The following is a 22,277-nucleotide window of genomic DNA, read 5'->3' as shown; positions in this document are numbered from 1 at the left end:
CTGGGGTGCGGCTGCCAACACCGCCGCCCCAACACAGGGAGGCCTTCAGTGCAGGAAACACATAGAGAGCGAGCAAGAGAGAGTGAGCCTTTAACTACATAAACTCCCATTTTATGCGCCCATGTTAATCTAAAGAGGGAGTGAAAGAGACATTGATAAATACATTATGAACTGGTGAGAAATAGAGAAAATGTTCTTACCTTGGCTTCGCATTTCTTATGAGTTGCTGTTTTGCAGACTGTGGGCGGAAAAGAGAGAGAGAGAGATGTGTTAGAAAGGAGTACTGACTAGGTTTGATATCTTTTCATTAGGCATCGGTGGCATACCGAGAATCTTAGGGAACCCTCTAGTGAACCATTAGATGTGACATCATTTATAGGGGTTTGAATCAGGGCCAAATAACTGAATATCATCGCAAATCTTTCTTCCAAGTCTATTTTACCTTCTGATTATAAAAAAATGCCAGCATATTTGCTTTTAAAAATTGGCTCAAGAGGGTATAGGGGGTCCATGGAACCCTGTTATTTTAGTATTACTTATGTGCTATTGTATTTAATCATATTTTGAATTCAGTAAGCTTTTATTTTTTTATATTTTCAGTTTTCATGTCATATTAAATTTTATTTCATTTACTAAAAAGTTTTTAAAATAATTAAATGATTTTAGTATAAGTTTTAGCTAACAAAACTGACATGAAAAGTTTAACTTAAATTTAAATAAAGTTAACTGTAAAACTGAAACAGGATTTAGTGTGAAATGTGCTGTTAAAATAAATATTAGTTCATTTCTCTTTCAGAGATAATTAGTTATTAAGTATAAACATTTTCCAGATTACAACCAGGGTTAGGTGTGATATAATTTCCCTGAGATTTTAGGGATAAGGTTTAGGGGTAGAGATATAGGAATATGCTTCTGACAGCATTTTCAGACAGGAATGTTGTTCCAGGATCAACAAAATATGTTGATCCAGGAATATGTCTTACTTGTAGCCTAGAAATCTAGACGCACCCTGGCGACAGCAAATCTAATTTGCATCGAGTGTCATCTATCAACTCTCCATAGACTTGTGAGCTGGAAAAACCAAACTCTGGTCAGGCCAATCACATCGTGTATAGAGTCGGTGGGCGGGGCTTAACATAATGACGGCAGAGTTGCGGAGGTTCCGCATGCTTCTTGCAAACACAGAGGCTGTGTTTTTGAATCGGCTTTGGCCGCGACTCTGGAAGACTTGGAGTTAAGCTTTTCTCTGAGAAAAGAAGAAAGAACGGCACTGAAGTCATTCTTAAAAAGGGAAGATGTGTTCAGAGTTTTGCCGACCGGATACAGCGAATGTTTATCAACGAGCTCAGCTTCACGTTGCTCTGGTTGGTGTAGCGCTATCCTATTGCGTGCAGAGGGAGTTTGAAAGACAACCGTTTATCCCGCCCCTCAGATTGAGCTGTCAATGGGGAGTTCCCAGACCAAACATCTTGATGTGGGTCTGGCCTGTCAGGCTAGCTTACTTGGCAAAATCACGGTAACCCATATGTGGGTGTCCTTGGCATCATAAAGTGGTAAAACCGATGCAATAATGGTCAGATGTCACTCACCTCGACAAAAAGAGCCCAAATTATCCACGCTCTGCCTGCACACCCCACACTGGCGCTTCTTTTTGAAGGTCTTTTCTTTAAAAACGTGGGGCTCTCCCTTCCCCGCCTGGAAAACACAAACACAACATTTAAATCTATACATATATATATATATTTTTTTTTACCCTCAACTCAAGCTTCTCTCTCAGTCACCTTCTGAAATCCTGTCATTTTGCCATTAATTCACTATCTCTCCAAACAAATCTTTTGCTTTTTGCTCTGTCATTGCTTCCATCTGATTTCCCTCACTGACCTGAACTCTCCTGTGGATGTCAGGCCTCTGTCTCTCTTTCCATGTACAGCAGCTCATCTTTCAATGCTGAGAACAAAGACAAAAACCCAACAAAACCCTTTATCTGAATGTGACGCATCTTGCTGTGAGAAACTGCAACTTTAGAAATGAAAACTCTGAATCACAAAAAAAAAAAAAAAAAAAAACCTCTACGGAACAACCCCACTGTATAGCGTTTAACTATAAAATACCTCACGTCCACACACCCTCCTCAAATGCCAATATGTGTTAACACTTCTGATTAGGATCAAGACTAACAGACAGCACAAGCTCATCATGCACCATGTTTGTACACGGTTTGGTTTGGTTTTAACCGTGTATGACGTCCCAGCAGAAAAGCATAATGCAGCATTGTGTTTGGAAGGGCACTTTCCCATTTGGCAGAGAGGTAGAGGGTTTTTAGCACTTTTTTCCACTCTCTCTCTCTCTCTCTCTCTCTCTCTCTCTCTCTCTCTCTCTCTCTCTCTCTCTCTCTCTCTCTCTCTCTCTCTCTCTCTCTCTCTCTCTCTCTCTCTCTCTCTCTCTCTCTCTCTCTCTCTCTCTCTCTCTCTCTCTCTCTCTCTCTCTCTCTCTCTCTCTCTCTCTCTCTCTCTCTCTCTCTCTCTCTCTCTCGACCCTGTTTGGACAGCTGACGAGAAATGCAGTATGTGCCGTTAGGTGCCACAGTCACTGCTTCAATGAGCTGGCACCACCACATTCAGCCACTTGAGTCCTTCACTCTTCAGCCATTGTCCTGAGGTACAATGGGCATCTCCAACTATCACCTGTGAATACCCTCCTACAGAACACATACTTAAAGGTTAAGTGTGTCATTTTTAATGTTACAATACTTTCTTAAAACCAAGTTTATTGTGTAAAAACAATGAGAGGTAGTATTTATGATTTACTAATGAAATGTCCCTTTTGGATGATGAAATAGTTGAAACAGGTGACCTCTAGCCAAGAAACCACACAGAGAATCCTAGCAATCAACCAGAACACTCCACTACCCACATTATAACCCTAGCAACCACACAGAAAAAAATTGTAACATAGCAACTCTGTAGCAACCACCAAGAAAATCATTGTACATCAGAGCTTAGGAGCTTCTTCATTTGTTTAATTAGGGATGTAGGAGCTAAACTCACCACCAACGCTGCCTATCCCTAACCTGAACCACAAAAAACACCCTAAGACCCACATAGCAACACCCTAGCAACCACCCAGAACAGCCCACTACCCACATAATAACCATAGCAAGTACCCAAAACATCATAACAAACACAGAGCAAAACCCTAGAAAACACCCAGGGCATCCAAGCAACAACCAAAAAGCAAAAACAAACCTACTACCCTCATTCAAAATATCAAGACCACATAACAACAACCTAGCGAGCACACAGAAACCCCCAAATAATGACCCAAACAAAATGAACACCTAGAAAATAAAAACAAACCGATAGCAACACCCTAGCAACCGGCAGAACACACAACTTCCCACATAATAACCCTAGCAACCTCCAGGAACAGCATAACAAAAAGATAGTCCTAGAATGTTTTCAGAACCAAGCAACTGCATAGGAATGAGCTTTAAAAAAAATACTGGTGATAAGGTCATTTTTTTTTATATTTTAGAATAACTAATTGGCAAAAATGGTACGACATTGAGACATCCCTCAATGTTCAACGCAAAATCTGGTCCTGAAGCAAATCTACTTGAGCAGCAGAGGGACATCTGTTCCTGGTCACTACAGCCTGCCCTCTCTCCACATTGAAACGTCCCCTAATAGGGTCATAACCGTTTGTGCCTTTGACTGTACTGTGACACAAGACTTCTTCAGTGTGACTAAGATGGTTGAGAAACCTTTATATAATTGCCTAATAAGAAGAGCAAGTTTTCATTCACTTTGAGCAAACATTCAAGATCAGCTGCTTTCAGTCATTAGCAAATGCCCTGTAAAAGTGCCCCATGACAAACAGTATGTGTTATGTGTTAAAGTGTCCCATTTAAACTTCCACAGTTACTAAGAAAGTCCACTTTCTTGGTTAATCAAGAAAGTGTCTTGTGTTATCCTTCTCAGAGACAGAGCGAGGCAGCGAGATCTGAGCCAGATCACGTTGATTTGCTTGGCTACTCCAGGAGTTCAGTAAGCCCACCCAAATGAAAATCATCAGCTGCTTTTCCGTTTCTCCTTTACAGCTCCTTAATGCTTGGATTTCCTCTCTTTCTACTAATTTCAACTTCTAGTTTTTCCCATGTAAACTCTATTCATTTTCCTTAGCTTTGACCAAGGGTCAATTACATAATAATAGATAAATAGTCTATCACTGACCTGCAGTATTTCCTCTAATTAACTGTACTAAAGTTATATTAAGCTAAATTGAAAGCCTAAACGCTTCGGTACTCACATTAATTTGGAAGTCACATATTTGGTACTCACTTAAAAACACTTTAAAAGCTTATAAAGAAATCTGATGGTACCAAAAGTTTTCGTGTCCTCTAAATTTAGTTAGTGTGTATGCAATTTAGCCCTAATAATAATAAAAGTGAGCTTTCTGTGTGCCCTTGTGAGGTGAGCAGAGAACATACATTATAAAGCTTACCTTTCCAGGGCTAAAGTCCACAAGGGTCAAGGACCCAACTGAAAAAAAAAATCAGCATGCCATTACCTGCACTAAATAACCCCACCCCTTTAACCAAGTGTGCAAAATAACATCTCTCAGGTCCAGCGCTCTCTGAGGTGTGACTGCACCACCCGTCAACAGACTAAACTACTGCCCAGCCAACAGTGTGCCAAGAGCGGGTAGTCAGGGTAAGGACGGCCCCCAGGGCACGGGGCAGAGACAAGGAGGGACTGTTCACTTAATTTTAGCCATCTAGTATAGGCATGCCAAAGCTCTCCAGCAAAAAGAACAGCCTTTGAGAGAGAAAACCCTCCCCTTCAATCCCAAATGAAAGAACAGAAGAGGAATTGAACAGACAATCTGGAAATAAACAGACATAGAAATGTCAGAAAGCTAGAGGGAAGTCCGTATTTTGGGCAAACACACACCCTCGGAACAATTTTCCCATGATTCTTCACCTCTGCACTCTCCTCTCTTCCAGAAATAGCTCCAGCTTCAACAGATCCTCACATTGTGCGCAATATCCTGCAATGAAACAAACTTTGTGTTCCAGCTCAACTTGGACACTGGTACATGCAAGCTCTACATGGAAAGCCCAAAAAGAACATAAACACCAATTGACATTTAGGGGTCAATGACATTTACAAGTGGCCACGATAAAGAAAAGTGAAAGGAAATTTTTAAAATTTCATATGGTTTTGAAAAACTTTTAGGCTACAATGGTGGTTTCAATGAGACCTTAAATCTCATTAATTAGAGTTTTAACATTTTTTGAATATATATATATATATATATATATATATATATATATATATATATATATATATATATAATACATATACACACATATATGTGTGTGTGTGTGTATGTGTTTTGGCCACTTATTTACATGACAACAGCCTGAAAAAGCACCCTTTTGAAAACGGATTTAAAAGTGAAAGTTTTTGAAAATGATACCGTTATCGCTCCTGTGTTAACCCCGTCATATACTGCATACAAAAGTGCATGCATTGCATGTTCAGTTTTTCTTTTTCTTTACAAAGTGACCACCAACTACTAGCCCGGCATGAATATTACAACGTTTTTAGTCATTTTGTGGATCTAGGTGAACGGGATCGCTTTGACAACGTTTTCAGTCTTTAGTACACCGTTGTCGTGTAAACGTACACTAACCCAATTAAAACATGCCACTGAGATGGACAAAACATCCTGCATCTGTCGCTGTAGTTAAAGATTTAAATCAAGTCACTGAAACCACTGCCGATGGTAAAGAATTTAGACCACTAAAGTAAAGATCCAAATAGCAACAGCCCACAAACTGGAGAATTGCTAAGATCTCACCACAAATGTTCTCCAATCAACATGGCATCAATGCCCAGGGTGCCCATAGGGAGATGGCCCTGCCATCGTTCTCCTGTAGGTCGCAATAAACAAAAAGCAGCTGCGCAACGTCACATTATCAAATCACAAAATCGCGCCCGCAACGATGGTGGTCCAGCAACAGATGCTACCCATTATGTTTTTAAATCATAGAGACAAAGAAGCTTCGGTAAGCCGATGCAAACAACAATTCAGAGAAAATCAGAAGAATAAACATCAGCGGGTCTGAATGAAGGGAATCAAACTGTCCTCTTGTGATGAGCCAGTAAAGGAATATGCAAACACCTGAATAACTGCTGCTAAAACCTACACTTGCTGATAAAGTGCTTTTAAAGCCAGAGGAATTAGCTTTGCTGCCCAAAATATGATGAGGTGTTTATAGTGGCGTTCAATGCAATGGTGTCATTTTCCCCAATTGCTAGTCAACTAGATTTTTTCCGCCTGTGCAAAACTCAATGCTATAGAGGTGTTACTATTAAGTTTGTCTTCTACACTGTCAAAAACATGGTTATAATTTACAGTAAAAAAAAAAAAAAACAGTAGCTACGGTAGCTAGGGTTTTCCCATAAAAACAATGTTTCAGGTGTTGCGAGGTGGTACTTGACTTGTATATTTCAATTATTTCAATTAGTGATATAATGTTAATACTCCAATTACTGAACTATCAAATTCTGCTCTGTACCTTATGTACTGATAACCATCATATTATTAGGGTCACCGTGATTTTGCCAAGTTAGAGCTGATTCTGGAACATTTCTGTCAGAAAATGTAGCCCTAACCCTAGCCATAAGTTATTCATAAGGAAAAAATCATAAGGAAATGATTGGTGAATAACACTGATGTAGAAGCACCTAACCCTGGTTGTAAGCCTAAACTTGACATAAACTGTGCCTTTACATAAACTTCCAGGAACAAGTTGTACTTAATAAAATCACGTTCATCATAATAATAGAAGTAGCGAAAGCCACATGATTAACCAGAGTTCATCTTAAGTGGTCTGTCCATTCAAAACAATCTCATTGCAATCTATTTTACGTTTTGGCAAATTGTTGGCTAATTTGTATGAATTCATACAATCTCATTAGTTCGTTTTCGCACGATCTGCCTACACTCCAGTGATGGGTATGTTTAGGAATAGTCCTCCATGAGTACTTTTTTTCTATACGTTTTCCAGTGAAATCTTATAGACGGTCCACAGGGTCAAAGACAAACGTCCATCAGGTTAAAACCGACGGCACTAAAATAATGAAATAAACATGAATTAAATATCATACTATAGAACACAAATCACCCTAATGTACATTACTGATGATACACTTTTTATATAACAATCATATGTGATGTTACGCAGTGACTTTTGGGAATGTCTATTTACGGTTTTATTTTTACCATAAATTATATTGCAATTCATAGTTTTTGCTTGATAAAACAACCACAACAAATTTGATAGTATTTTATAGTAAAATTACACAGAATACAAAAACTGAATCTCTGATATAAAATGTGTGCATAATTATTAAACAAGTTGATAGTATGATTATATTCCAAGCCACATGATTCTTAATACCTACCATTAATTGTGTATTTAATCATTTATAAGTGATAAATAATTGTTAAGGAAGGCTGGAAGTGAAAAAACACCTAATATTCAAGTGTGCATAATTATTAACTTTCTTTTACAGCTAAAAGAAAACCAAAAAAGAGATTCAACTTGCACTGAAAAGTCAAACATTATGAAATGCTCATGAGAAGGATGCAAAACTAATGCAATGCTAGAAATTTGAAAAATTAAGGCATGACCATTGGGCAGCAAAACGCTCATTGGTTCAGCAGGGTCAGACAAAAACAAACTGCCAAACAAATTAGGAATTAAATGGAAGAATTAGGTGTGGAACCATCAGGAACCCTTCAGTCTCCAGTGCCACCATTTTCCAGAATAGCAGCCTACCCGAGTCTCCAGAAGTGCAAGGTGTCAGTATCTCAGAGGGTTTCCTAACGTAAAGAATCCTGAAATATGACCCACACTTAATAAGAATCACGAGCAGAAGTTTTTCCCAGGCAGGTAACTTGCATAATAATACATTTCCCTCCTCCCTTGGTCATGTTTTAAACATCCAAAAACGTCTGATTGCTTGCTTAGTAAAGTAAAAGAACATCTCTTCCCAACAAGTCTAACAGTGTTAATTATCATTCACATCTGTAGCACAGCATCCCCGAGAGTGTTGTGTACCAAAACTCGAGGGTTAATAAATATTAAGCGTCTCAATTGGGGAGTATAAAAGAGCGTTACAAGCCTCTTTCCTCACTGAGGGCTGGTAAAGGGAAAGCAAGGGAACCATGTGTGCGAATACAAGTGTGTGTTTATAAGTGCGTGTGTGTGTGCGTGTGCAGGGTGGGACAGGCAGTGGAAGAACAGAGACTGCCTGTTCCAGTGATGAAGTCAGCATAGCGCCATTACATACTTCCTGCGCTAATCAAATATATCTCCATGACAAACAAACTGCGCAATGACCAAAACACAACACTTGCAATATTCACAGCGAACCATTCGTATTTATAATAAGCTTATCAAATTATTCCACTACTAGAATTGGCCATCAGAAAACTAATATATTGAATATTGAGGGGGACGTGCCCCCTTTCCATGTCTACGATGGCCACGGCCCAGCATCCTCAGGATATGACAGGCTAACCTGCCCATCCTCTATTGTGCGAGTTATTATTTGCACTTCCTCATGAAAGCCTGTCACTGAGACTTCACACACTAATCACACTGCAGTCTATTAGCGGATAGCCTGTTATCAAGAACTTACTCTACCACACAATGTTGTCATGTTACTATATATAAGCTAAGGGAAAGTCAAGAGACTTCAAGGCTGCTCGATGCAATAGATAAACTACAATAATGCGCATACATCTGATTACTCATCAGGAATTCCTGTGGCGTGACTTTTATGTGAACCTTCATGTCAGTAAACGCTCGCACACTATAATCTAACTCCGGGTCTCGGTTTGAGACTGTTATGATTGAGCATTTCAATATGATGTGAAACTTGAAACTTTAGAAAGGACCAAGTAAAACACACTAATCAGAAACCACACTCATTTTATGACTATACATAAATGGCTCAATATGCTTGTAAAGAAATCCCCCTGATTATGGCTTATATCGCATAGTAATTACTTGCCATTTTTTTACTGCTCTAAAATCAACAGCAAGGATTATTACAGTGTGCTGCTAAGTAACACTTCTATTGTATTGCTCTCTTACACATCTAGAACTCTTTCCCTGGGTTTGTCTACAATGTAAACTGTGATTCTCCAAGCAGACAGATTCATAGACTTTACAGTTGGAGTGTGGTATAATAAAGTTTGCATTACATCCGCTTTGTGTATTCAGGACAGGTGGATGTATGCATATAAGCTGAGGAAGTCCATGCAAGGTGCGATATTAATTTACAGCCCACCGAAAAAGCATTGAGAGAGCTGAATTCTCAGCACCATTACTTCAGTGTCACATGATCTTTAAGAAATCATTCTAATATGCTGATTTGATACTCAGTTATTTTATTTTTCCATAATGTGATACCTTTTTCAGGATTCTTTGAATAAAAAGTTAAAAAAAAGAACAGCATTTAATTAAAATAAAAAGATTCACTGTTGTTCAAAAGTGTGGGGTCAGTCTTTTTTTTCGTCTTCTCTTTGTTGAAAGAAATGAATACTTTTATTCAGCAAGGATATGCTAAATTGATTTTAAAAAGTAATAGTAAAGACTTGTTATAAATAATTTCTATTTTGAATGAATGCTGTTCTTTTTAACTTTTTATTCATACATAAATTCTAAAAAAAATTTATCACAAGTTCCAAAAATATATATTTAGCAGCACAGCTGTTTTCAACATTAATAAATGAGCATCAAATTAGCATATTATAATGATTTCTGAAGGGTCGTGCGACATAGAAAACTGGAGTAATGACGCTAAAAATTTAGCTTTCCCATCACAGAAATAAATTATATTTTAAAGTATATTAAAATAGAAAACTGTTATTTAAAATTGTAATAATATTTCGCAATATTACTGTTTGTGCTGTATTTTGTATCATATAAATACAGGCTTGAGGAGACTCAAAAACATTAAAAATGGTAATGTTTCCAAACTTTTGACCAGTGCTGTATGTTTAAGTGTGGGCTATATACTACAACTGTTGAATTTTGAAAAAAGACTATGAACATTTGCAGAAAGGAAAGTTAATTAAAATATAACTTTAAGAAATCGTAGTGCAGGTTAATCGGTGCTCTTAATGCTGTCTATAAAGTGAGCTCACTGTTTTGAGACGCAGCCGTTGTCTCCAGTGAGGCGTTTAATGCATGGTGACGCAGTTACTATTAGTTACCAGCTCGTGAAGTCATATGATGACTTTCTTTCTGCTCCAATTTTCAGCGCAGTTTCACCCCTGGCAAAGAGTGGGAAAAACCAAAGGTATGCGTTTCCTCAGACTTTCATCGACGACATAACCCAATAAAGCCTAACGCCGGGCTCAAATTAGTTCTTGCCAGACTTAATTAGCAGAGTGATAAAATTTTTAAGAGTTTTATAAGGTTTTCATTTGTGGTTATGTAAGGCGTGTGTCATCCAGAAAGAGATTTCGCTCATGCTGCCTGTTATGCATCTCGTCTGACATGCCTCATGCTGTTTTGCCTTGATAGTGAACATGGAAAGCGTGGAGCAGGACCAATACCAGCAATCTTCCATTTTAAAGCCCCCCGTAAAATATTTTTACCCCCGTAAAATATTTATTTACTATGGAGTATGTTAAGCTCAAAACTATTGTATCCGTTTACAGATAAAAACACAAACTAGAGTACTTTTCTTTCAATTGCACTCGATCACCTATAGGATGCTGGAACATATAGGCTTATAGGCTATAGAAAACTACATCATATCATTGTTGCTCCCAATATATTATTTGAATAACATGAATACAATAATATTGAATAGATATACATTCCAAGTCATCTTCTTGATATTCAGGACCTCTGGGCATGTAATCTTATATTAATGCTGAATGAGAATTCTTTACCTTATTCATGTTGTTGGAGAATATTCCAGCTAAAAAAGGTTTCCTTAAAGATTTCATGGGCTACATTCCCAATGATTCAATGGAGAAGCACTCGACTACTGATGGAGTTGTTTTCTTTACTCCCAGTAAACTCATAGCCTGGCGGTGAGGGAGGAGTTACAGCGGGAAAGGAATACTGTGGAATGTTGTTACTGGAAGCAAACCTTTCTGATTGGCTGCATCCAGTCGACTCGATCGTTGATTGGATGGAATGCAAATTAGACGCGCCTAGCTTTATGAATGCAGCGTGCTTTTTCTACTATAGCATTACTTTTTCATTAACACCATATGAATTGAGACATTTATCACATTTTGCTTAGAATATTCGAACATTTATTTATGACTTAATTCCTTAATCTATGTAATATAATATAAATATAATTTGGCCAGGAGGTCCTCTCTTATACAACAGGAAACTGTCAACTCAAAATAAATTAACACATAAATGTTTAAACAACTTTGCAAACGCTACAGCAATCATGAAATTAGAATGAATTAGACATTACTAGTGGGTGATGTGCATTAGAAAGCAATTCGCGAGATATTGGTATGAAAATCAGTGTTTCATATTTGTCCGCCCAAAAAGTGCCCCTATGAAAGAATTATTAAAAGCAAAATAGCGACATCACGCGGTCATAAGTCGAGTTACATCGGCAGTCGCTTTCACAAGAGTTCTAGAGATGCAGCATGTTATAAAGCTAAAGTATTATTTAAACGCCCTTTAAATACTTGAAATGTAGCTTGTGATGCATTTTTGAAAAGATGCAAGGTATAAACGCGCAATAAAAAAGTTCCACCCATAGTGAACATCCCAGACTAATGGTGAAACAGCCATGTTCATCTTTTTTTAACCCCCCAATTAAGAAACATTTCCAAACACTACATGATAATAATAAATGGCCTGAAATCTAAGTGATGAATGAAGTTCATGAGCAGAATAACACAAATGTGCTGGAATCGCACAGCCAACTGAATGTGGCTTCCAGCACCGAAGCCCCATACAAACATTTGTGTGTGTTTGTGTGTGTGTGTGTGTGTGTGTGTGTGTGTGTGTGTGTGATGAATTTAGGAAATAAGGTTCCGTATAAACACCGAATACGTAATGACTGACACATTAAACATCCAAATGAGTATTAAATAAACAATGCATTATTGAATGTTTATGAATTACTTAATGTTTGTGAATCATCTGAAATAGTAAATCATGGGATTAGGCCTATTCCAAAAATGTATATATATATATATATATATATATATATATATATATATATATATATATGTGTGTGTGTATATATATATATATATACATATATATATATATACACATATACATATATATATATATATGAGTAACTTTTGGTGGTATTTTTTCTGACCATGATGCACAGCCAATAATTTTCTGATTATGCTTACATCAACTGTTAAAAAATAGAAAATATTTATTTATAATTATTAATTATTTGATTAAAACCAAATATACCCCAGCCCCCTTACTGAACTTATGTGTTCAGTCTTCCAGGTTGTTTTTTTCACAGCATGATAGTAAGATCTTATGGATTAATCCATGAACCTCATTTAAAAAGCGTCCCTGTTTAATGACATTATTGACATCCGCTTCAAACATTACAATGCTCATAGTAACTTTTGTTAACTCTACATCATGTAAATCCACTCCTCTTTGACAGAGATATATACAGAGCTACTGCAAAAATTGAAAGGAAAGTGATGGGTAAAGGGCATGTGGAAGAAATAGAAAAGTATCAGATGTGGAGGGGAAAATGATACAATCCAATTAGGGAGAGTGAGTGAGAAAGGGTAAAGGCAGTCACAGAGGCCATGGGAGAGTGTGTGCAGACAGGATGTGGAGGGCTCATGGTTGGGGAGAGAGGGGCCCTGGAGCAGCCGCAAACTGTGAACATTACAGAAACATCATGTCCCGTCCCACTCGCCAAGCCATGTGCATACGAATATATACTGTTTACAGAACAAGGAGAGAGAAGAAGAGATTTCTGTGTCTAGAATTAACTGTTAATAATAATAAATGGAGCTCCCTTCTTCTGCATTTCCTCTTCCATCTCTCATCTCTCTCTCTCTCATCTCTCTCTCTCTCTCTCTCTCTCTCTCTCTCTCTCTCTCTCTCTCTCTCTCTCTCTCTCTCTCTCTCTCTCTCATATTCAAGGTTAGATTTAAACCCACCAAAAAAAAACACTATGGATTACATTCTGGAAAGGAGCTCACTTCATATGTTTGCGCTAGAAACATGAAGTATGCCTCAGATCATGTGGAGCTGAGGTGTGCTATCACTCAAAGCAATCAGATGTATGATTTAGAGGAGTAAAACAGGGCAGATAAATGATCATCTATTATATTTATATTATCAGTGTTATTTAGAAACTCTGGCAAGCAGGGCGGGGCCAAGAGTCATGGGAACGGAACAAGGCTGGCAGTGCGAGTGTTAATGACCATCACCTGCGCACCACACCAGTCTTTAGTCTCACAAAGGAGTTTTCGAAAGGATAAAAGAAGGCCTGATGCCAGTATGAGGGAGACCAAAACTATTTATGTTGGTGTTTTGTTTTAGATGAAGCAGCAGGGGCCTGTTGCACAAAACAATGATAAGGGATTAAGCCGGGGTGATCTTGTCAACATGCAAAAAATTGTACACCGCTGTCGTGTAAACATACCCTGAAGACACACTCACACCAAGAACGATAACAATAATGAAAAATAACTCTATATTAGTGGATAAATTGAGCCAGGATCCCCAATATATCCTGGCTTAATCTCTTATACTAGTTTTGTGCAATAGGCCCCAGGCAGCTTTCCATTTTTTTTTTTTTTTTTTTTTTTTGTGTGATTAAAGTTTAGCCGAAAGTCTAGCTTGTAATTAAAACCAAGGGACTTGTGAGGACAAAAGTAAGGAAGGAAATACAAATAAAAGGTTGATTTGAAGGAGATTCCGCAAAGAAAACACAGGCGTGATCGTTCCTTTAGTCACAGCAACCCCATCTGTGGAGGTGGAACTCAATAGAGCCATGTTTATGCCGCACAGAGGAGACTTGTTACCGCAACAGCTAAAGTCACTCAAACATGTTTATGTGTAAACATGTTTAAGTTTTAGGCTCTTTTCAAATGAATGTGCTTTGAATGTTGTGAAAGACGTATTTGTCGAGTGGTGATGTAATGTTGACCAACAGTTTTGGATGGAATGTTGGAGGGAGAACACAAACATTATTCAAAAAAGAGGAGGATGCTCTGAAAGAGAGAGAGAGAAAGAGAGAGAGAGAGAGAGAGAGAGAGAGAGAGAGAGAGAGAGAGAGAGAGAGAGAAAGAGAGAAAGAGAGAAAGAGAGAAAGAGAGAAAGAGAGAGAGAGAGAGAGAGAGAGAGAGGAGAGAGAAAGAGAGAAAGAGAGAGAGAGAGAGAGAGAGAGAGAGAGAGAGAGAGAGAGAGAGAGAGAGAGAGAGAGAGAGAGAGAGAAAGAGAGAGAGAGAGAGAGATGAGAACATGCAGAAAGAGGAAACAGAGGGAGGGGTGAGTGCAGGAATGACTGGGTACGAAAGAGCCAAAGGCGGATTAAATACAGCTGTGGAGGGAGGGAGACAAAAAGATGATGGAGATAGAGAGGGAGAGACTGTGGCACAACGGGACTGAATGTCGGGGGGGTAGAGTAGAGAGAGTCAAAGAAGAGTCATACTGGAGACAATGAAGAGTACACAAAGAAACATTTATTGCACTTTTGTGGACTTTTAGAATACAAACTCACTAAAAATATTATAATAAAATAAATAATAATAAAAAACATCTAAAAAAAAACACCTTTATGTGTCCACTAATAATATCTAACAAGTACAGAAAAAATTGCTGTTACGAAAATGTATGAAATCCATGATAATTTCTACCATAGTGTCAATTCTACAGTATCTCCTCTCAAATAATGTCAAATAATGGAATTCTGTGGAAATAATATTTGTAAATTCTTTGGCATAATTACAGCTAAGTTGGAAATGATGCACAATAAAAAAAAATGTTCTTAGTTATATTTATCTTTATTTTATTTTGTTTTCTTCTAACATTATGTCTTGTGTCATGATGAAAATAGCAACAACAGATGAAACTGTGTGTGTGTGTGTGTGTGTGTGTGATATATATATATATATATATATATATATATATATATCACACATGTATATATAAAGGGTAAATAAAGGGCTTGTGTATGTGAAAAAATATTTTCAAAGTTTTTAATTAAGTTTTGAATAGTATATATATATATATATATATATATATATATATATATATATATATATATATATATATATATATATATATATATAAATCATGGAGGGGTCTGAAATTGTCATCGTAGGTGCATGTCCACTGTGAGAGACATAATTAAAAAAAAAAATAATAATAATCAGAAATTAAAATATATTTGAACACACCTGTCTATCAGCTAGAATCCTGACCCTCAAAGACCTGTTAGTCTGCCTTTTAAATGTCCACGTCCTCTCCATTTATTATCCTAAATTAGATGCACCTATTTAAGGTCGTTAGCTGCATAAAGACACCTGTCCACCCCATACAATCAGTAAGAATCCAACTACTAACATGGCCAAGACCAAAGAGCTGTCCAAAGACACTAGAGACAAAAGTGTACACATCCACAACGCTAGAAAGGGCTACGGGGAAATTGCCAAGCAGCTTGGTGAAAAAAGGTCCACTGTTGGAGCAATCATTAGAAAATGGAAGAAGCTAAACATAACTGCCAATCTCCCTCGGACTGGGGCTCCATGCAAGATCTCATCTCGTGGGGTTTTCCAACATGACAATGACCCGAACACTGCCAGGATAACCAAGGAGTGGCTCTGGAAGAAGCATATCAAGGTTCTGCCGTGGCCTAGCCAGTCTCCAGACCTAAACCCAATAGAGAATCTTTGGAGGGAGCTCAAACTCCGTGTTTCTCAGCGACAGGCCAGAAACCTGACTGATCTAAAGAAGATCTGTGTGGAGGAGTGGGCCAAAATCCCTCCTGCAGTGTGTGCAAACCTGATGAAAAACTACAGGAAACGTTTGACCTCTGTAACTGCTAACAAAGGCTACTGTACCAAATATTAACATTGATTTTCTCAGGTGTTCAAATACTTATTTGCAGCTGTATCATACAAATAAATAGTTAAAAAATCATACATTGTGAATTTCTGGATTTTTTTTTAGATTATGTGTCTCAGAGTGGACATGCACCTACGATGACAATTTGAGACCCCTCCATGATTTCTAAGTGGGAGAACTTTGCAGGGTGTTCAAATACTTATTTTCCTCACTGTATGTGTGTGTATATATATATATATATATATATATATATATATATATATATATATATATATATATAGATAATTGTGTGTGTGTGTGTGTGTGTGTGTGTGTGTGTTGCGCACTGATTTTTATGAAATGCTGAATCATATCCCTCTTCTCATTCTCTACCCATTTCCCAACTTTCTCCCAAAACATTTACAGTACTCCACAAGCTCTGCAGACTGTCAGGTCGGTATTCCGAACGCTGAAGGAAAGCAAACAGAGGGATTTCAGAGATTTGTTTTTATGACCCCAGCACACTGGTGCTTTGATGAAGTGGCACTAAAAGGACAGGGATGGCTTTCCTTTTCCTTTCAAATGTTTCCAGTTCACATTCCTCATTGCACACACATGAGATTTCTACCCTCACAGCACACACATCCTCATTCTGCCAGAATAACACCCTGATGTTTGACCATCTCCTTCTGAGAATATATAGGTAGACACTGGAGATGTGCGTCATATGAAGGGATGTGAAACAATAGAAACATAGAAAGTAGAAAATTATATTGATTATTGTTTCCAGAATTCCCATGCTTGTGTGCAAAAATCATACCATGAGGCAAGGATGTTGTTGGTAGTAGCCAATGTGTTGCCGGACGTTTGCTAAGATGTTCCAAGTGGTTGAAAACATGTTGCTATGCGGTTATAGGGTGCTCTGACTCTGGGTGGTTACTATTTCCTAAATTGAAAGTACAATTGCTCAGAAATGTAATTGCACATCTGTCCTCAACCAGCCGTATCATTCATATGCATAACAAAATGTCATGGCATGTTTGTGTTTATATTTTATTATTATTTATATTTATGTGACTGTTGTGATCAGTTGAAGAAAAGATAAAAACATGTTTATGTCTCTGTATATGTTGAATACCAGCAGCACGCATGAGTGTGTGTTCCCGTGCTGTGGGAAAAACAGAACCTATTTATACATTGACCAGGCGTTTTCCTGTGTGGTGTTTATAGTGGATGCCTGTGGATTATGGCTGCAGTAAACTGGCGCTTGTTAAAGTTTCTGTCATTCCATGGATATTCTAGGAATATACCATAAGTCCCAATGAGCAAAGATAAACAAAGAGCATCGTGTGAGAACAGCTGTGTTTTCAGATTGCAGAGAAGACCGAAAGCTCAAAATGCGCCCTAAAGATCACACTGTAAAAAATTATTTTCATGATTTATCAACTTAATTAATGTGGTTCTGATCAAATGTAATGGAGCAGTTTTCTAGACATTAGTTAGAACTACCGATGGACTTAAATAATGCTCTAAATAGAAATTCATCACTACAAATATCTGGTTAGTCAAGGACTCAATGTTTGGAGAATTAGCTCAAGTGATATTAAAATGTTTGCAAAAAGCAAAACAATACCAGATAAAATAAGACAAAATACAAAAACAAAGCTAAATCTGATGAAAATGAAATTAAGCATTGCAAAATAAGAATAAAAAACAAAGTAAAATAAAAACAAAAACCAGATAAAATAGAACACAATACAAAACAAAGCCAAATAAGATGAAACAAAACAAAACCAGATAAAAAAAAGAAAAAAAAAAGAAAAGCAAAACATAATACAATGAAACAAAACAAAAGATAAAATAAAAACGCAAAATAAGTTAAAAAACTTAAAATCAAAATTAAAAAATGCCCGTCTTGGCGAATATCCTAGTAAACACAGTCGGTTATGAACCCAAGCGCAGAACGCATGATCCGTGTGTGCATTTGGTCTTTAAAGTGGCAGCATTCTAATAATCCTGCAAATGTCTGCTCTTGAACTTTAAAATGGATATGAAGACTATGCAGTGTTATTTATTTGATAAGCCTATTCAATTTTGGTACCTGAACTATTAGACCTGCCTGAAGAGCACTGTTTATTTCATTGAACTCAATCATATACCAAAGTTCATATATGCCAACTCAAGTTCTGTTCCACCATGTCAAAGTGACCCTCCAGAAGTACCGTTCTCCTTACAGACAAAGAAGAATGACACAACAACACAACTCAAAGACACAGGAATGAGGCATTGGTATTCGTGACACTAAGACAATAGCAGCTCAGTGAGGGCAAGATTCTGACGAGATAAAGCCTCTCTTTGTTAAATGACATAATGACATAACCAATAATGCAATATGTATTGCGAGAGCACAAATGATTGATCTGATGTGACGAGTAAGTAACATGGGTGCAGCTTAAGGCACCCACACACTACAAGATAAACGAGAAGATTTTGGGCCCAATTCTCACTTTCTGCCAATACTACGTAAAGTTCTGATTATCTTGATTTTTTTACTATCTTAGATTTTCCTGTGGTGTGAGGTGTGTTAAGAGTGACTGAATCTGCTCGGAAGAGCAAAAACGCCTGCACTCTGTAGACTGTCACATGGAACAAAAGATACCCAGTCAGAATGTGAGCTGACGGAACAACCCACAAATTTCCTGTAAAAACAGTCCAAAAACGACTATCGCCATTACTTCTTGCTCATCGTCCGCCATGTTTGTTTACTCTAAAATCCCGATTGACCGCGAGAGATTGGTTGGACCTTTGGTTGTTTGTGAATGGGATTTGTTAGTGCACTCTAAATGAAAATGGTGCTATTAGCACTGAAAGTGGTTCATTGACTTTAAGGAAACCACTTTAAGTGCTATATATCACCAGTCTTTATAGGGGCTAAACCGAACCTGTGTCAAGTGGTGCTTTTTAGAACCCTAAGAGGTACATTCATTCAAAGACTACAGCCAATCACCATCTTTCTCTCATCCACCAATTGTATTTCACCTTTGACATAATTTAAAGGGTTAGTTCGCCCAAAAATTTAATTGATGTCATTAATGACTCACCCTAATGTCGTTCCACACCCGTATGACCTTCGTTCATCTTCGAAACACAGTTTAAGAAATGTTATATTTAGTCTGAGAGCTTATCTGTTCCTTCATTGAAAGTGAATGCACACTATACTGTCCATGTCCAGAAAGGTAATAAAAACATTGTCAAAGTAGTCCATATGAGACATCAGTTAGTTAATTAGAATCTCTTGAAGCATCGAAAATACATTTTGGTCAAACAATGACAAAAACTACGACTTTATTCAGCATTGTCTTCTCTTCCGTGTTTGTTCTAATCTTTATTTGAGGATTGAAAACAGTCATAAATGAGCGTATTGATTCATGGATCGGATCGCGTGTCAAACTGTCAAACTGCTGAAATCACGTGACATTGGCGATCCGATTTATGACAGTAAATCGAACTGACAGTCTTGTTGCAGCCCACAAACACCCCAGTCTCCTCCTTAGATTTTAGATAAATTACTTGACTCATATGTTTGCAACAAATAGGAATTTACAGCCATGGCAAAAGCTGTTTTGGATCTCTTATGCTTTTCTGAAGTCAAGAAGTGTTGTTAGAGGGCCCTGAAATATTTCCTTTTAATCCTTTCCCCAACTAATCTAAGAGACTAAGGGAGAGTTAGAGAACCTTAGAGTTAGAAGAATTATACAGGGGCTTAACAGGTTTTTTGTATGGAAATGGTGCTATATAGCACCTTAACCACCCTAAAGAACCACTGAAGAAATGCTGAAGAACCAGTTGTGCTGTCTTGGTCACATCATGGCACTCCACACACTAGAGGAACAAAACTGTTCAATCTCTGACTTCTTATTGTCATGTTTGTGGTCACTCACATTTTGAAAATTTGATAAGATTCTAAGAATCTCTTAGTGAAGTGGCCAAGTATGGTGACGCATACTTGGAATTTGTGCTCTGCACACACACACAGAGCAGTGGCATATTGCTGTGGCGCCGGGGAGCAGTTGGAGGTTCTTTGCTCAAGGGTCTCACCTCAGTCGGTGGTATTAGGTTGGAAGAGAACGCTGGTATTCACTCCCCCACCGACAATTCCTGCCAAACCTAAGACTCGAACCCACAACCTTCAGGTTACAAGTCCAACATTTTAACCATTAGACCCCGACTGACCCCCATATGGGACAGCCTTCAGTAGTTAAGGATCTGAAAGGTCGTAGGTTCAGATTCTGCAAAATTTGATCTAGGAAAGATCACCATGGGCTATTGACTAAGACACCAAATCCTCAGTTGCTCCACTGGGGCTTAAAAAACATTAGTTGAATGTCAGATTGGTTATTTAGATAGCATCCTAAATTAGTTATACGCTTGCATAACATAGTGTTTCATTATAGTCTCATCAGCAGACCAAAATCCTTTTCTACGTGACATGATCATGCACTGATTTAGGAGTATTACCATTAAACTCTGCAACCACAGAAAAAGAAAAGAAACTGGCCTGGTATTAAAATGAAAAATGTCTGTAAAAACAAACATTATGGTTACAGTAGTAGGAGTATACATTCGAAATACACCACCGCAGTCTTATGCAAGTTTGCTATTAAAATATCAACAGGACATTAGTTGGACTATTTTGCAATCCCAGAGTGACAAGGCTAAAATGTGTGCGTTTGGGAACAGGTGACGGATCTGCGGTGAAATGTGAAAGAGGCACTGCTGAATAAATGCGGAGAGAGAGAGAGTCATATAATGATTCCCAGGATCAACTACAACTTTTTGACATCATACAGAGGGCTCAAAGTTCCCACGCTGCACTGCACGTGAACGAGCCTCGGGGACCAGACCATTACAGACTTTCACTCTCAGGCATGTAAACACACAATCAAACCCTCCTCAAGTTTTCCAGCCCTTCTTTGTCAGTGTCAACAATCAGGGAGTCATTGTTACTCCAGAACACAAACGCTTATCCTTACACGGGGATCTGAACAGACCCCTAATCCTAAATATTCAACTTCAGTGTGTAACTCATCCCACAATGTTGGTGCTACGGGTATGAATGATACTTCAAACCAAGCTTCTTTTTTTGAGGAGAGGTGTGCTATTACTTTTGTAAGCGATCAGACTTCACAAAGTCTATACAATAAACTATCCCACAGACTTAAATTGAAGAAAGGGATCCAAGTAAAAAGCCTTGGGAGTGGGCTATTTTATCTTGGGGCCACCCAAAATACCAAGCATAAAATACACTTTTAGACATCATATGAGCAAGCATGGAAATGCACAACATATACAAAGGCTAATTTCAAATGCTTTCTTCTCTTCAAAGTACTAACCTTCTAACTAACCCTTAGGACATGAATAAAACCAGCTTCTCATGTGTTTCACAACAATCATTCGGCACTCAATACAACATGTTCTCTGAACTCACCCCTTTTAATCAAAACTAGAAGTACCCACCTTGGTCAGCCTCATGTTTCCCCTGGACTTTGCTCTCTCCCTCCTCACAGACCCTCTCACGGGTACCTGATCTGGCTCGTCCCCACAGCTATCCGCACACAGGGCGCAACCCATATAGAGATCTGGACCCTGCTGGTCCGTCTCTCCTCTCTCCCTTCTCTCTGGATGAGGTTTCCCGAGCACACAAGAGCAGCTGTTTTTGTCCGCTCACTCGAGGCCCTTCCCCTTTTCCTGGCTCTCATTCAAATACACACACATGTTCGCCAGTTCACACTCATCTGTCTCTCATGAGCATACAAACGTAAACAAAGGTGGGAATATGCCTATTAAATCAAAAGCCTATTAGCACTCTGAAAGCAGCACACGTACGGTCGGCCAAATGTACACAACTCGTCAAGCCAACATGTAGAGGACATCAGCCCCCACCCCCTACTTTTCCCAGAAACACACTCACCATTGTGCTCAAGTGCTCTGTCTTTCAGGTCGTAAACAGACGCATGTTGACTTTTCTTCTTTAATTGCTCATTTTTAGCATTAGGGGAACATTAAAAGATCATTGAGGAGAGGTGTGCTAGTGCTCTTCTAAAAAATAAGATTTATGATTTTCATCTGGTGGACGATAAAATGTGAGAAAATAGAGGTACAT

General features: G+C 38.1%; 1 protein-coding gene across 8 annotated transcripts in view; it reads right to left on the bottom strand.

The window, feature by feature from the left end:
* The window catches only part of tns2a (tensin 2a), a 65,130-nt gene extending 43,134 nt beyond the window's left edge, over positions 1–21,996 (bottom strand). For 3 of the 8 annotated variants that reach the window (XM_067446631.1, XM_067446635.1, XM_067446634.1), the window contains exons 1-3: positions 21,632–21,995; positions 1,590–1,695; positions 201–238 (exon numbers count right to left, since the gene is read on the bottom strand). In XM_067446631.1, coding sequence (XP_067302732.1) covers positions 201–238; positions 1,590–1,695; positions 21,632–21,745 — 258 coding nt within the window. In that variant the 5' untranslated portion in view covers positions 21,746–21,995. Of the gene's footprint in view, positions 1–200; positions 239–1,589; positions 1,696–1,881; positions 1,948–10,986; positions 11,132–21,631 lie in introns of those variants that run through there. The other 5 variants (XM_067446637.1, XM_067446638.1, XM_067446632.1 and 2 more) reach the window with 5 other exon arrangements.
* Positions 21,997–22,277: the final 281 nt, after the last annotated feature.

This window comes from Pseudorasbora parva, chromosome 6, assembly GCF_024679245.1.
Source record: "Pseudorasbora parva isolate DD20220531a chromosome 6, ASM2467924v1, whole genome shotgun sequence".
Lineage (NCBI taxonomy): Eukaryota > Metazoa > Chordata > Actinopteri > Cypriniformes > Gobionidae > Pseudorasbora > Pseudorasbora parva.
This window is presented reverse-complemented; position numbering and strand designations above follow the sequence as displayed.